General features: G+C 38.8%; 1 protein-coding gene across 6 annotated transcripts in view; it reads right to left on the bottom strand.

Moving 5' to 3' along the window:
- Positions 1 to 16,597, bottom strand: part of BNC2 (basonuclin 2) — a 486,498-nt gene that overhangs the window by 312,743 nt on the left and 157,158 nt on the right. For 4 of the 6 annotated variants that reach the window (XM_018051927.1, XM_018051926.1, XM_018051935.1 and 1 more), the window contains exon 2: positions 14,164 to 14,364. The exons of the other annotated variants lie outside the window; for them this stretch is intronic. In XM_018051927.1, coding sequence (XP_017907416.1) covers positions 14,164 to 14,364 — 201 coding nt within the window. The remainder of the gene's footprint in view (positions 1 to 14,163; positions 14,365 to 16,597) is intronic. 6 annotated transcript variants of the gene reach the window in all.

The raw sequence follows: 16,597 nt of genomic DNA, 5'->3' as shown, positions 1-16,597 counted from the left end.
AAAGACTGGATCACCTGTAGGAAAGTGAGCCTTTTTGACTCAAGAAAGTCACTTCTCGACTGAAGAAAGTTAACTGTGACTGTGGCAGAGTGGCATGCTTAAACTTGATATTCTCCTAGGGATGAGCAGACTTTGAAGTTCATAATAAACTTGAAATGGCTTTGTGGAATGTTAAGGCTTAACGTAGATGGTTGGTGCCGCATTCATGCCTACACAAAATGAAGTCAACCTGAAAATAACTGCATTCACAGCTCCAGGGTATTTAAAATGGAAGGCTCCCCTTCCTCCCTTTTTTTTTTTTTTCATTAAGAATTTTACTTTGAACCCTAAGAAGAAGCTGCACTTTCCAACTTGTTTCGCATAGCTCAAATTAAAATACTTATTCCGGTTTAGAAAGGCATCATGTTTGCCACCCACCTAGTTCATGTTACCCTCACATTACACCATTTGCAAGAAGTATAAACACAGGGAGAAAGAAAGGACTGCTTTAAAACAGCCTGGCACATGCAACAATAAAACTGCTTCTAAAATACAAGACACAAATGTTATTTTATAAAAAGGAAGAGCATCTAAAGGAGTATATTCTTTTATCCTCCATTCTTCACCACCCTCTTTACGGCAATGCTTCCCACCCCAGTATTAAAGAGTATTTTATCTAATTCCTAGTTGAAAGGTTTCTAAAACTGGTAAGTCACAACTGTGTTGACGCTGAACTTCTGGAACATGGCATACCAACGTCATTCTGACACACTGACAGATGCTTCGTAACAAGTCGCACAAGTCACTTGAGTTAAAATACCTGACTTACTATATAAAACAAACTGTTACTCTCTGGTCTCTGTTCCAGCTCAGCTCTTCTCTGCTGTTTTGGAAGCAAACCAACAGCTTGTTATGTTTATATCAGCAGTGACTCCCTTCTGATTGGTGCCCGACACTGACGTTGATGCTGTTCAACAAGACCCTAGACGGAAACTAGGCACACGGAGGCACCATTTGCAGATCATTTTAACAAGATGCTGCTTCCTGTTCCCACGAAAATCAATAACAGGATGACCTTCAATTTGAAATTCAAACCAATTAATTACTGGTTCTGTTGAAAATGCTGATAAAATGCTGATATCTGATTTGCCTAGAGAAATTCAACTATGAATAGATTATCTTCAAGAGCCCCTTCAAAAAATTTATATAGGCATTGAAAACATATCTTATACAACATAAATGATGTTTTCTAGAAGCTTGTATACAATATTGGCCTTGTATGAACTGGCATAGGGAATTTTTCCCCTTGTGGTTCGTCTCCTCTCCGTGACATCATAGTCAATTGCCTGGTAAATTACTGCAATCCCGCAAAGATTCAGGGCCAACAATCCACTGCTTAAAGGTGAGATAAAAACCTCTTTATAGTTGAATTCAACTTTTCATCTACATCAGTTACTGACACAAATCATGGAATTCTTTTCCAAATTTAGATATCTCCCCTTTCTTCCCTAGAATTCTAAAATTCTTACTTTTCAACTTTTATTAAAATCTTCTGACTATTTTTGTTTTGCTCACATTTGATTTTTCTTTGTATGTGGGTCACAAGAAGAAAAGCTATACATCAAAACTATCAGCACCAGAAATATATTTACCAAACTTTTTTTTTAATTGTTAAAAAAAAATGAAGAATTTGGTTCATCCCAGTGGGGAATTCCCAAGATTAATGTTCACATGCAATGAAACTATTATCTTCATCCATTAAAATACTATCTAAAACAGAGGTTTCTATCTGGCAGTCGCTAGGCTGAATAAAGCCTACAGATGAGTTTTGTTTGGACCACACACTTCTAAAAATATTTGAAAAGGTTGCCAAGATTTAAAAATCAGAAGAGTCCACATAAAAATCTGGATTTCTGACTTCCCATTAAAAAGAGAGAGAGAAGACAAGGATCTCACAACACTGAGCCTGCATCCCCACCTGACAACAACTGTCTGGAGCGGGGGGAACTGAAACCTCACTGTGGTTGACATAAGGTCCTTCTGATCCACTGCAGTCCCCATCAGATTCACTCCCCTTGCTTGTTACTACCTTACTTCCTCATGGCCCTTTTGGGCAACTCTTGATATTTAAAAAGACATAAAACTCCAAAGAGGGTTAACAGAGGTTGTGGAAGAAAAGGAGAAGGGTATGTCTCTTTCTTATTTCATGGGTTTGCATAATGTAAGATGGGGGGTAAAATTTTTCAAAATATAGTTGTTCCATCAAACATTAAGTGCCAAGCAAACTGCTTTTCATGATTTTTAAAAAAAAAGCAAATCCCAAACTGATGATCTCTTCTTAAACAGTGGTTCAACAAAACATTTACACTGGTTTTCAATCAACCACATTCTTCCCTGAAGCCCAGCAAAGATGCTCAAGTCAATGGTGTTACTCGGATCTACATCCATTTTGTTCCTTCACATGTTAACACTTCTGTACTTCCTTTCTAGAACGATCCTGTACTTAAGTGAAAACTGACCCTAATGTGAAAATAGAATACATCTTCAAGGTAAATTTCAAAAGTCAACATTTAGGATGCATGAATATTATCACAGGAAATACTCGTCTTTACTGGCTCCACATGTATGCCACAACCTGACATTTATACTTATATTAAATAGACATTATTGCAGGTTCGAATGACCCCAAAAGTCATGGCATATTTCTTTAAAAATGATTACCTAAAAGCAGATGTCTATGACAGTTACAATGCACATCTATTTTGCTTTTTCCCTTTAACTGCAGATAATTTCAAGAAGAAAATCTTTCTATTTCTCTATTTCCAATCAACCACAAGAAGACAGTACTTCTATCCATTAATAGCTTTTACAAACAAATTAGAAATACCCTATTTAGCAGAGGAAAGTATCTTTTTGCTTCATCCAAGAATATCAACAGACTACCTCTGAAGTACTATACAGTTCAGAATGTATTAAATGTGCTATGACTAGCCATATTCAAACTTATTAAAAAGAAGAAAATGTAAATCAACTTTCATAGAGTGTTTCTAAGTTATGTCTCATCACTGGACCACATTCTTGAAAGATTATTGTTTAATTAGGTGTTTCCTTCCTAAAAGAGGTGGTTTTCTTCCATTCTCACCTTAAGAAAGTAACCCTTGAACACACGCCAAATTTACTTCACAATTAGACATTAATCCCCAAATTCTCTTGATTCTTAACAACCTGAACAACTTTAAGTAAACAGTTCACAAAGTCATAACGATCAGACTGCATTCCTTAACACCTATTTGAATAGAAAAAGATAAAATGCTCAAAGTATGAGCTCCATAAATAAAGTCTTATACCCAAAAGCTGAACAACAATGTTATACATTCCTTTTGGGAAGCATTTTTCCTTAATATCCATTATGCCTGAATTTTGAACAATTAGCAGCAGACACCTGGAACTCAGTTATTAACCTACCTCTCCCCACACCTTTTAACTTCTTCTGAAACCATCTCTTAAGATGCTTCTTAAAAGAGATGACCCCATGGGTAACATACATGTAAATGTTCAGATTATTTTCTTTAAAACATCTTGTTATAATCTAAGATTAAATTTACTCTCTTTTGTAAGAGTATCATTTTGGGAAAAAATTTAATTTCTCAAATAACTGAGTAAACGGATAAAAAACAACAATTAAAACTGTTCTAGGGAAAGTATAATTCACTACACTCATGTTGATTTACCTACTATAATATTTCAGAAAGGGGAATTTTATGGAAAAAACATAGTTAATTCCCATTCATGATGACCAAAGTTTTAAGCTTTTCTCCTCGGGCTCACATCATGGCAGCTGACTGCAAATACATAAAAGAGTTCTAGAAGATTCCTGATTTGGTTATTTTTGTTTGCATTTTACTGTGTCAAGACAAAAAAAAAGTATGAGATAATGAATGTTTAATAATATTTAATCTGTATTATATAGGGATGAAGCATTACATTCACTTAACTCCCTCCTTCTTTCTATGAATCACCAATTTCTAGGAAATCAAACCTCAAACGAGGCTTATGCTGAGGCTTATTTCAACACTCTGCATTTGTTAAAAAAGAAAAAAGAAAAAAGGAAGAAAGGAGAGAGAGACCCAAAGGACAAGCACAGCAGCACATAAAGCATAGTGGAGCATCTGCACACTCAGAAGGCAGGCAGCAGTTGGTTTATGAAGAAATTATTAAAAATAACTATTTGCCCAAAGAAAAATGACCAACTTCCCACTTTTAACCAAAAGGGTGTTTTTAATATAACAAGCATCCAAGCTTCCCTGGTCATGAGAAAACCTGGAATATATTATGCACGCATAAACGTGGCCCAGGAAGCAGTATATGAGATATGCTCGCTATTGACAGATTAACACTTCATTTTCATTACTCTAATCTCACCACAGGCTGTGAACATTCTCTTTTTCTTATTTGAACAACAATGGTGCATGAAAAACCAAGCTGACAGGCAGGCGGGGTTCATTAAATGCACAAGGCTTTTATTCCCATAACACATCTCACCTGTATGAAGCTAGGGTTCAGGCTCCCAGGCTAGCTACTGAAACAAGTTCTCCCAGATGTTGGACCTCTCTTTCGATCCCTTCTTACTTCATTTATAATAAATGTCAAAAAAAAAAAGAGAGTCAAATGGAAAAATTATTTTTCACAATGAACTCCATTTAACAGACAATAGGATTGGTAAGATATCTTAAGATTGATTCAATCCCATGAATATTTTCCAAAGTTGTCCAAGAAAACAAAGAAATGATTGGGAAGGAAAATGATGAGACATTTAAAGTTTGGGTCAGAGTCTCATCTTGGTATCTCTATCTCAGCTTGGTTCTAACTCATTTGAGGGTAACTACAGTTTTCCACTGGTTAAAAACGGGCAAGTCACAAAGTAAGAATCAATCTAGCTCTTTCCCAATGAACGACAAAGAGCTTCACCAAAAAGCTACCTTCAAGAAGCAAAAAGGGTACAAACTAAGGGATCATTTAAATGACATTCCTAAGAAGGGGAATTCCTTTTTAAGGTGAGCCATCCATATGCTCACCGAATCTGAGGCAGCCACTGACAAATCCCCAAGAAACCTAGAAATGAATCACTTAATTCCCACAGCCAACCGAAGGACAGGTATCCACTTCCTGCCTGTCTGTAAACCACACACAGACGCACCACCATGTGACAATGTGGGGTCTTACAGGAAGTCTTCCCACAAAGTCTAGAGCAGGGCTTGGGTTTTGGTACATTGTGGTATTCTAATATGAATACCTAAAAAAGAAAAGCAATGTTAGCTAGGCTCTACAGATCCTACCCGGCTCTTGAGTTAGGTTCTGACGTGAGGTCAACAAGGAGGTGCCTTCCTGAATACAGTCATTGTATACTTATTGTCCCATTTCTTGTACGTGGCCTTCCAGTCATGTCCCGGCACTGGCAGAGGGCCCAGGAGTGGGCAGCTTTCTTTACCTATGCCTGAACAGGTGCCCAAAGAGTCCTCCTAATGATTTAACCCAATGAAATTTTTCTTGCTTAAATTTTTATGGAAGGAAAAAAAAAAAAAACATTTTGAAAAGCCTAGATAGAGGTTCTCATTTTAATATTAGTTTTGTTATTATGTTAAGCCAGCTGAATGTAATTATTTTCAGCATGTAAAACATTCATTATCCTGGATTTTTTCTGTTTAAACTCCCAGTTCAGGTACTCTGATCATCAACTATGAGTCCTGAAGATCTGTCTAGAGAACAAATAGCCACTAAAAGATACCTTAATAAAGTTGAAAAATTCATGACAGTCACACAAAAGCACAGCAGGTCCAAGGACCGGAAGCTGTGTCTTTCCATGTAGAAGAATATTTTCGAACCTTGTCCATTTTAACAGTCTCTCAGCTGGGTAGGACAATGGGTTAAAATTTATTAAATACAAAATAGCAGTGAATCCTCCTCACTGTGTTCTGTATACTGCATGTTTTCCATTTCAATTTATACTGTCATCCATTAATATTAGCCCTGCCATGACTTTGATTTCTTTTTTTTTTTTCAACGTTTCAGTTAATTCTTATTAACTGCAGTTTGGCTCAGAGAGTCATACCTTCAATCTATTGACGGAAAAACTAACAAAATGCTCTCCTGTGCAGATGTAAGTCTAACTGCACAGAATGCTAAAGTCAAGAATTACTTTTAAAAAAGAAAAAGAGAAAAGCAAAATCTCTTTTCAGCTAAGTACTCTCTTCCACAGCGAAGGATCCAATTGAACTGCCTTTCAGCGCCTTTGAATGATAAGCCTGGGCCCCCGGTTACATGTTTTTATCACGCCCGGACTTAAAGAACCCTCACAGAGCAGAACTCAGGACAGTCCTCCTGTCAGCACCTCCACGCTGAGGACCACATCTGAGAGTGGCACCTCTTTCCATCCCTCTGCCAGAGTGATGTACTGGCAAGAAGGTGCCTTTTAATTCCTTTTTATTAGGGCAAATAGAGCCAGTGAAAGTAAGGAGAAATCCAAAAAAAGAAAAAAGAAAGGAAAGGAGAATAAACCAAGAAAATGAATAGGTCTATGGGAACAGGAATAGGAAGAAAAAACAGTCTAATCATGTATTTAGGTCATTAAGTAAGTGGCTGCCAACCAAACAGAAATGAGGCTTAAAGCGACCCCCCTCCCCGCCCCCAGCAACAACACACAAACCCTAAAGACAGGAGCAAAATAAGACTGCAGTCCAAAAATACTGAGTAAATAAGATGTCAGATATGCTCAAGAGAATCCCTGTTACAATGAGTAACTTCCTACTGCTCAAGATTATTTTCATTTTCTTCACAGAGAGAAATGAAAAACTGGCGGGCTTAATTAAAGAAAAACAAAAGGATATTATTTTGTTGTTAAAGGATCAATTCTTTTTTTTTTAATTGGAATGATGATTAATAAGCCGAGAATTTTATTTCTACGTTAGCCAGTTTGAGTAATGCTTTGTTTTTCCACAAGCATTTCCATTAAGAAAGGCTGAGTGAATGAAGAAATGATACAGCTCCTTTTCTCTTCTGCTCTCTGATTCTGTGGCATGAAATGCTATCCAGAGCGTTTGAATAGAACACCGCACACCACCCTCAACCAAATGAACTCCAGTCATAAATTTTTCACCTTAGGGTTTGAATGTACACTATGAAATTTGCTAGGGTTCCTACAGGGAATGTACAAATTAAAAAAGAATCAATACTTTTTTTTTTTCCCCAGTCTCTAAAACTTTCTTTTAAAGCTGGGGAGGGAAAAGGCAGTACAGATCATGCTCGGTGAGGAGGCGAGGTACCTCAGATGTCACCGCCCAGGCATCATTTCCCGGGTGTCATCTGCACATATTAAAACTTCCTGGAGCTTTAGTTGCTCAGAAAGTTTTTTCATCTTATTTTTTGCGCCTGTTTACAACTGTATCTTATAGGAAAAGAAACTCCCTCTTCGATACAATGTCTTGCTTGTATGTCAAGACAGAAAGGCTGCTGTGCCTGAATTATGCCTCTTTTCCTTTATTTCTCTAAAGCTTAAAAATAGATGTCAAAGTTCCTTGAAAGGGTTTTTGACTCTCTTTCCCCTCCTCTCCCTGGTTCTTAAGTAGATGGAGGATCACCAAGCAAAATGTGGAAGCCAGCTGCTTTCGGGAAATAAAACTGGCATCAGCTTTGGCAGACAGGGGTAAGATCAATCATTTCCTACGATCCCCAAACAATCTTCTCTCTGACCAAGGCCTAGAGAAGCGTGGTTATGTAGCGGCAAAAACACACCACGAGAGGGACAGCAGGATTTTCACATGGTGAAGAATTCATTCCATCCATAGAACAAACCAGGTTTCCAAACCTCACGTGAAAGGAAATCTTGGAACCACTACGTTCCATGGTCCTTGGACAGCAACAAGCAGGGACTCCCAGGAAAAAAAATTCTCTCACTGAAAAAGTCACCCCACAATTCACTCTCTTCTCCCTGTTACCAAAAAGTTCCCTGACAACACTCCACAGGAAAGAAAGGAGTTAACTCGTAGTTCAAGTCCAACACCACGATTCCAACTGTGGACACCAGCTAAAGGCAAATTCCAGTGTCTTGCCTCATGCCTTCTGATACATATACACATTATAATCAAAAGTCTCAAGTTCAGAAAATACTTCTTTGGCCTTTCACAGCCATTAGCTATACATGTTTACAGGAAAAGTCCTCTCGAAAGCTTTGCAGACTGATAAAGGCAGATGCCCAATCTAACTTTCTTTAAGGGTTTGTCAGACATGTAAGGTGGGAAGAGAGATGCACTCGAATGCGTGTTTTTCATGGAACTGGATGACGCCAGCTCACTATCTGTAACGGCCAGTTCCCTAGGAGTCAGCTCCCCGTGTCACAGCGACCTGGCAAACTTGGATGCTTTCTCTATCACTGGAGTCCTTGCAATCCTGCTTTGGCTGTGACCCATTCACTTTTGCCCCAACTTCTCTGAGATGCCTTACTCAGCATCTAATTAGTTAGGGAGGATTTGCCGCAGCTCTTAACCCTGACACAGAAGTGGGAGGATGTGCTGCTGTGGGAGCCCAAATCTGTCCTGTCACTCCATTAATCAGATTTCCATAAAGCCACGCATGAATAACGGGATTTATCAGTGAATGTTAAGATACACTCATAAATATAATTATTAAAAAATACCTACAATTATATAGATAAGATAGCTACACCTGTAGGGATTTACTTTTTGACTGTGGTTACTTGATTCACCTTAGCTTTCGCTAAGGCCTTACAGATTATACACAGACACACAGTCCCAGTTTGCAGATGATAGAAACATCAGAAAAATAATTTCAAAATGATCACCTACTATGTTCAAAGTCACTTACTGTATCATGGTGAAAATAAACTTGAAATGTGAGCACAGATTTTTTTAATATATACCAATCTATACCACATATCCATCTGAGAATATGTTTGTGCCTGCTTTATTTGCTTTAACATGTATATAAACACTATAAGGCCTACTACGTTCGTTCCCCTTGCATTACAAATTAGACAGTACCTGTTAAGTGAAGTCTGCCTATTATACACAGACTTACAAAGTACAGGCCAACACACAAGCACCTGTGCTACAACCTAGTATTTTAACAATTACCCAAATTCCTAATGTTAGTGTTACATAAGAATGGATGAGAAGAATTATATTTGAATAGATGTCTACAGTTAAGTCTTCAATATAAAACATTATCACTCAAATTAGAGAGGCAAACTAAATTCGAGGTAGGAGCCTACTAATTCAACAGGCTGAAATTACATGCCTCCTAATATAATATAAATATTTATTTTAGCATCAAGACCGTCAGTTTGGTCAATTTAATCCTTTTTTAGTAAGATGTGATTACTGAAACACACCAACTGTAAGAAGGGGAGTAAAAAGGGAGGAGGGAAAGTACAGAAACCTAGAGATGGCTGATGCCTGGCAGTGAAAGTCATTTTCAAAGACCATTAACTATCAACTGCTTTACTCCGGGCTCTGGTTAAATAAGAATATACATCCTCTCTTAAAAGGGACAGCTGCACGAGGGGGATAGAGTTAAGAATAAAATGCATTCTATGAACTAGAAGGAAGAATCAAACCACAATATACAATTAGGCATCTGACTTGTAAGAAACACTGCGTATGTGCCTTTTAAACTGTTAGTGAATAAACATTCAAATTATTTTGGGGGGGGCAGGTAGGAAGTGAGACAAAATCACCATTTCTACTTGAATATATAGATTCAACCAACGGAAACTGTCGTTGCCTATATGAATAGAAAGAACTAAAAGACTACTGGGAGCAAAATGCATATCGAACCTGCTTTTAAATGGATGCCAGCAATGTTATATGTTTCTGACAATATATTTTATTTATCATTTCTCTGAAATGGGCTAGATTTTATATTAGTGAGAAAGTTTGCTTGATTCTGTCCTATCTCTGGTGAGCAGATGCTCTGGTATTAATGTAAATCACTGATTTAATTTTTAGCTTTCTTGGTTTGCCCCTCACCTATCTAGGAAATGATTTCTCTGGTGATAACTAACACATCATGCTAATGAGAGAATCTAATGCACAATAGAAAAATGTCACTACTAATAATATTTGCATGAAGTTAAATAAAGCAACTGTAGGAGAATGTCAGACAGTTGTTCTTTAACAAGATACAGTTTCACAATGAAATTATGTTGTTAATTTTGTTACATCATTGGGTGAATCCTAAATTACTACATAATGATGCACAGAGTCATTTATAATTCTAACTTAGTATTTCACTCGTGTCTGAAAAGAGACCTTATTAAGGGATTCACGTTTTATTTGAAACAGGTTAAATATACCTCACCAATAATAAAAGGTAAATGCCTCTAGTAACGTGTAAAGCATAAGCTCTAGCCCTTTACCTGTTACAGTTTTATTTCTGAGAAGATTTCAAAATATATTATTAGACTACTGCACCCCTTGAGGGAGTACAAACAATTTTAATTGCTATTCTCTCACATGAACAAAGTATTTACAAAAATGGGAAAAAATCATCATTTAAAGCCTGGTTTAAAACAACAACGATTTCCAAAAGCAGACTTTATTTTCTGCTTTTAACAATACCTTGTGAGGTTAAAATGGGCAAAACAACATTCTAGACTCTAGGAGATGAACAGAAAAGATGAGCAAAGAGTTTCTGGTTATTCTCGACCTGTCACTGATCAAAGTGACCCAAAGAAGAACTCCCTTTAGAGAAGTTAAGAGTCATGCCCTTCAAGGTTATCAAGTGTTTGTCTGTATGGGAAAATATTATCCCTTTTGAAAAAAAAATCATACTAAAATATGGAAGAAAAATACGGAGGCAAGAAAATGCAGTCAAATTGTCATATCTTGAACTTTAGGGGAATAGACTTAGTTCCACCAAATCTAAATTGGCTTCAGATTGTGGTATCTTTTTGTTAGAATTAGACAGACTGAAACATTTACATATAAGCAGATCTAACTTTGCTTATACAAAACAAAAGACAAAGATTTTTATATCTCTGCTTCCTAAATTACCCATAGAAGACACAACGCTAGAATATTAAATTTCAGTATTTATGAGCTATCTCCCACTTTAAGTTTTGCTGTAGTTAAATAATATGGATTATGAATTCTCTATAGTTCAGTTTTGAAACTGGCTAGTCAGTCTTTTCTAATATTTAAAGAAATGATCAGGTAAATCTCACAGTTTTTATCTTATTACAGAGAACTTTGAAACAAAAAAATGCCCAAAATATTCACTTCATGAGCTAAGTCCATTTTTTTCCCTTAAAAATTAAAATAATCTTAATATAGGAAAAATATCTCTAGGCCTTAGAAATATAAAATTCTGCAGTTTTAACTGGACAAACTTTTACCTGTATTAAGACAAATACTGGCTTAATGTGTATATTGAGACTAGTATTCCTTGAAACTGTTGGCTTCGCGAGAGATCATGTCAAGAAGTGTCTTCCTTACATTGGCATATACACACATGTACACACACACTGAATCAGCATTGTTGATGAACTATAGGTCAGGAAAATAAACATGTAAATTAAACATGTACAGTACACATTTTAGGATTTACACATAGTTTCAATTCAAGTTTATTCAATATTTATACAAACTAAAACATCATCTTGAAGGAGGAAAAAAAAAAAACACATGTAAACTTATACCCTCTTTAGATGCTTTCCAAAAATGCAGAGGAGGTAAGCATTTAATAACCATGACAGGAAGAAAAACAAGGGAGTTGCCAATTACATTAAAACCAAAAAATAAAGAAAATATACAAAATAAAATAACTACACTTTTTAAAATTGTGATTTTCTCCTTTCAGTGTACTACTGTTTAGTAAATAGTATAATTACCATTACCTCATATAGCAGCCATAAAGCATAAATTATTTCCCTATATTTCTACTCTTTCAATAGTCAGTGATGCTCACTTTCACACGTATATAAACACAGGTACACACAAAAGAGATTTTTATGTATCCAGAGAGTGAAACAGCTGGATCAAAGACATCATAATGGTTTAGCTGCACAAGTTTCTCTCTCTCAGCAATTTTAAATTATTTTCCCAATTTTGATCCACCATTTATATAATTTACTTTTATTTGTTTTTTAGCTAAAATGCTTTGCACAACTTAAAGTCTCCTTAGATTCAAATCTACTTGGAAATGGGCTAGTGCCAAAGAAGCAATCTAACACCATCTATGTGGTTCAATGGCCATTTATCAATTGATCATTATCTCTATCTGGTTTTATTAACTCTTTTCTAGCTAGAGGGAGACCTAAACCAACCTCCCCTTTCAAAACACACACACACAGAGACCACGACCTCCAGTAACAAGAAAACCCTGAAGATGATATCTAATTTTTAAAGTAGAGAACAAGTTATTTGGTCCTAAGGTCAGTGAAAACATACTCTGTATTCCAACCACGAAAAGAGTCACCCAGGCAGAGATGTGCTTCAGAAACACACCTCTCAAGGCACCCGGCAGTGGCAAGCCAAAGAATATCTCTGGGAGGAAATGAACTTTTTAACTTGCAAAAATGGGAAATTGCACATAAAGAGTTGCTTATTGGGCTTGTGTTGATTGCATTTAAATCCCAGCTTACTGTATCAGCAGTAATCAGGGTCCCTCTACAGGATATGTCAAAATACACTTTATTCAAATGCGTTTATCCTATCTAGAACTGTGTGATACAACTGTACACCAGCTAAAGGCTACAAAACTCTGGCTCTCTGTACTACCTTTCGCAGATGTATTTCTAAACTTGTCGTAGGTCTCCAGTCTGGTAAACTGGTTTCTTTCCTTCTTCACCAACACTTTCATTGAGTTAATTTGATTTTTAAAGTATTTAGTTCTCATGAACTCCTTACAAACAAAGTAGGTTTCCATAAAAGAAAGTAACTGCAGTATATATATATATATATATATATTTTTTTTTTTGAGAGAGAGAGAGAGAGAAGCAATACCCATTTCCTAACAACCTCCATCTGCTTAAAATCCCAGTGTACAGTCACACTTTCGTGCTGTGCGGAGGCTAATATCATACTAACTCTTGCTTTGTGTGGGTCTGATGGAGGCTTTTGAAAAGCAAAGACGTGTCTGGAAGGGAGGCACCAGGGAACTTCCCTCCCTCGCTTGAGCACAGTCCAAGATGAAAGTTTCTGGGTTGTTTCCCTTCGCTTCCTCTCCCCCTCGCTCCCCCTCGGAGCCGCAGAGCCAGCGATTGTGCAAGAGGAGCCGGGCGCGCGGGGCGCGTAGGTACCACCAAGCGCACGGTACACGGTACGAGCCGCGGGCTCCGCTGATTAACGAGCAGCCTCCGGCGGCCTTGGGCGGACACGTCGACCCTCCCCGCAGAGCCAGCGGCGGTGCAGCCAGCCGGCTCGAGGACTGCTCTGGGGAGGACGCCAAGGCTGCCGAAGTGTGAGTGCACCGGCCGGCGGGTGGGCGAGCGGGCGAGCGGGCGGGAGCCGAGCGGGAGCGGCGGGAGCGCAGGGCCAGCGCGCAAGAGGCGGCGGCGGCAGCAGCAGCGGCGGAGGAGCTGGGACCGGCCAGCGGCTCAGCCCGTCACACACGCCGTTCCACCCGCACCCCTCGGCGGCGCTGCCAGCGGCTCCCACGCAGCCTCCTCTCCCCGGCCGGGGTCGGAGTCAAGCCGCTTCTAGCCCAGGGAAGTCCGTCGGGCAGGGCCGAGGGGCCCCTGTATTTCATGGCCGTGGGGTTGGCAAACCTTACTCTTGAGATAGCAGCCACTTGGATGAAGTGATTAATGCAGATAGATAACATGCCCTGGGTGGGGGGCGGGGGGCGGGGGGCGGGGGGGCTTATTATTATTATTATTTAACAGAAAACAAAGAAATAAATGAAGTCTTCCCCTGACTCTGGCTGGACTGTGAAACTTTGCCACAAATGCCTTTCCTTTCTTTTACTTCAGTATCCTTTCCCCCTTTTCTTTTAAGGAGCCCTTAGGGAAGCCGAGAAGTAACCTTGCTCGTTCCAGTAACAATTATGACAAAACAGAACCCAAACTACGAAGTGATCAAGATTTCAAAAATGTTTAGAAAGGAAAATACCAGAAGCAAAAGTACACATAACAATTCAAGGTTTCCTTTAAAAACAGAAAAAGTAACTTACCTGTTGGGACATTCTGAATAAGAGGTTAGTATCAGCGTTTTGCCATGTTCCCATGAACCCTGGTTCAGCTGGAGTCGCTCTGGTTCCGAACTGCATGGAGTTGTCAGTACAGGAGTCTCTTAAAGTCAAGTCTCTTGCCCTCTTTGGCTCTCTGTCTCTCTGTGTCTCTCTTTCTCTCACATCCACTTCTGCCTCTTCTGACTGAAAAGTGAAGGTGGATTTTTGAGCCTCTTGGCAGCCAGTAGCAGGAGTGTAGTGTAGTTAAGAAGCTGGCTGAACTGTGCATTTCATTTGGGAAGGGGGAGATTTGGGGGAGGGAGGGGGTCAGAGCTTCTTTTGCACCTTCTACACAGACACCCCTATCATTTATGCATAGATTGTGACTCCCTGAGCTTGCCTTCGCTCGGTTTAACAGCTGCCTGTCAGGTGTGCAGGCAGCATTGGAGACCCAACCATCAGCTTCAAACTCTCAGCCACTGCATGTCATTGGATAGTAGAGCTGAGAGTCAACTGCACTGTTCCACTGTCAGGCACCGAATGACACCCTGCACTAACCCCTCTCCAGACACACGGAGAGAGAGATACACACTCATGCACACTCCAAGCAGCACTGAGATCAGGGATGGTCCACGGGGCAAGGAGAGGCTGGGGCCCTTCCCAGGGAATTTTTCCCAACAATGCTTTCGGGTATAGCTTGCAGTATCTGACATTAGTCTTTGCTTTAACATTTGTAAACTTACTAGGCTTAAAAACATTTTTTTTGCCCCTAGTTACACTGGAAGAAAGAGAAATACTCAGCTGTAAGAGAATGTGAAGTTGGCTTAGATGTTGTCTAAATGTTAGCTCCTAAAAGAAATAGTATGTGCTGGGCTATTTATAATCACATATAAACTCCTGGAGAAAATAATATACATAGTGATGTGACCTTACACTCTAAAAAGTATATAAATAAACCTAGCAGGTTTTTGAACATAGAAGATGCACAATAAACATTTGCAAAATAAATACACACTATTTACTATACAGTTCCCTCGGGGCATTAATTACTCAATTGGATGTTAAACAATAAGAAACTGAATGGAAAAGGAAAAAAGTGTACCTTTTCTTAAAGCTCAATAAGCAGAAAAAAAAAAAAAATCCTTTGTTAAAGTTCCTGGATGAAGCTTCTACAATATCCTTTCAAATCATAAAAAAGAAAAAGATGAAGAAAAAAAGCCTGTCCCATTTCAGGCAAAAAGTAATGCATATAAAAATTCCATTTTTCATTCAAGATCTCTATAGAAAATTCTATAACATTTTCCAGCCTGATGAAATATAACCTCGATAGCATGTCACATTTTTAATTAAACCCAGTTTAAAACAAAACATCTATTTATTAGATCGTATTTATCTACTTTATTTATGGAAAAGCAGAACTGAACAAAATGCACTGTACCTAAACAGTAACTCCAAAATGGAAAGCTAAATTCATGTCGTCTCATAAAAGTAGTCAGCAGGAAAAAGCCATCCCTCCTAAACTTAAAATGTAAGGCACATTAATCTTCAACCACCTACAAATACCGAGGACAAATGTACCACTCTCCTTGCTCCTTCTTAACTCAAGAATAACAATAAACCTTACTCTCTGAAACAACAAAAGAAACAGAAAAGAGCTTCAATGGCAGCTCAGTGTCATTAGTGGACAATGAGAAAAGATGAGAAAACGTGCACTGTGTTGACACAAATGTGCCTTCCCCTCTAGAACCGCCATCTCCTGAAAGCTTTTCTGTTAAACTTCCCTCCGGTTCACCACCATTAAGCACAAAAAAGTCTCAAAAGCAGCAAATTCAATATCTGAAGAGAAACAAACAAGAACCCGAAGAATTGTTGCCTTAAAATATATTAAGTCCACCTGTGGTCAATAAAAATATTCTGGAGGGGGGTGAAGGCAGAAAAACCCTATGAGTCAATTGTCAACAGTGACTGTACCTTTACAGCTAGCTATTACCCACTTAAACTCCCTCTAAAATTTGCTAGCCTCTTGATTTCTGAAGTGGCACTCAGTGCCTCAGTCAAGCTGCCTGCTCAGCTCCTGACCTTCCCACTAATGGCTGTTATTTGTGGGAGGCTTAAGGACACTGTCAATAGCAAGCTTCCTCCTCGCTCCTTGCAGGCTCTGTTGTATCGCTTTGCCTGTGTGCTCTCTCTTGCCTGCCTCTGGCTCTCTAGCTCTCACCCTCTCGGCTCCCCCTCCTTCCTTCCTCTCTCCTTCACTCCCTCTTCTTCTTTTTCCAGCCCCCACCCCTCCTTTCTTTCAGTGCTATGGTCCTCTCCTTTCCCAAGTATCCCCCTCCCCACCAACCACACACACACATACACACACACACACACACACACACACAACAACACAGAAATCAACTGGCATGCAGCAGCAAGCACCTGCAGTAATAGACTC

Source organism: Capra hircus, chromosome 8 (assembly GCF_001704415.2).
Source record: "Capra hircus breed San Clemente chromosome 8, ASM170441v1, whole genome shotgun sequence".
NCBI classification, from domain to species: domain Eukaryota; kingdom Metazoa; phylum Chordata; class Mammalia; order Artiodactyla; family Bovidae; genus Capra; species Capra hircus.
Note: the sequence above shows the minus strand (reverse complement) of the source record. Positions and strands in the feature narration are given on the sequence as shown.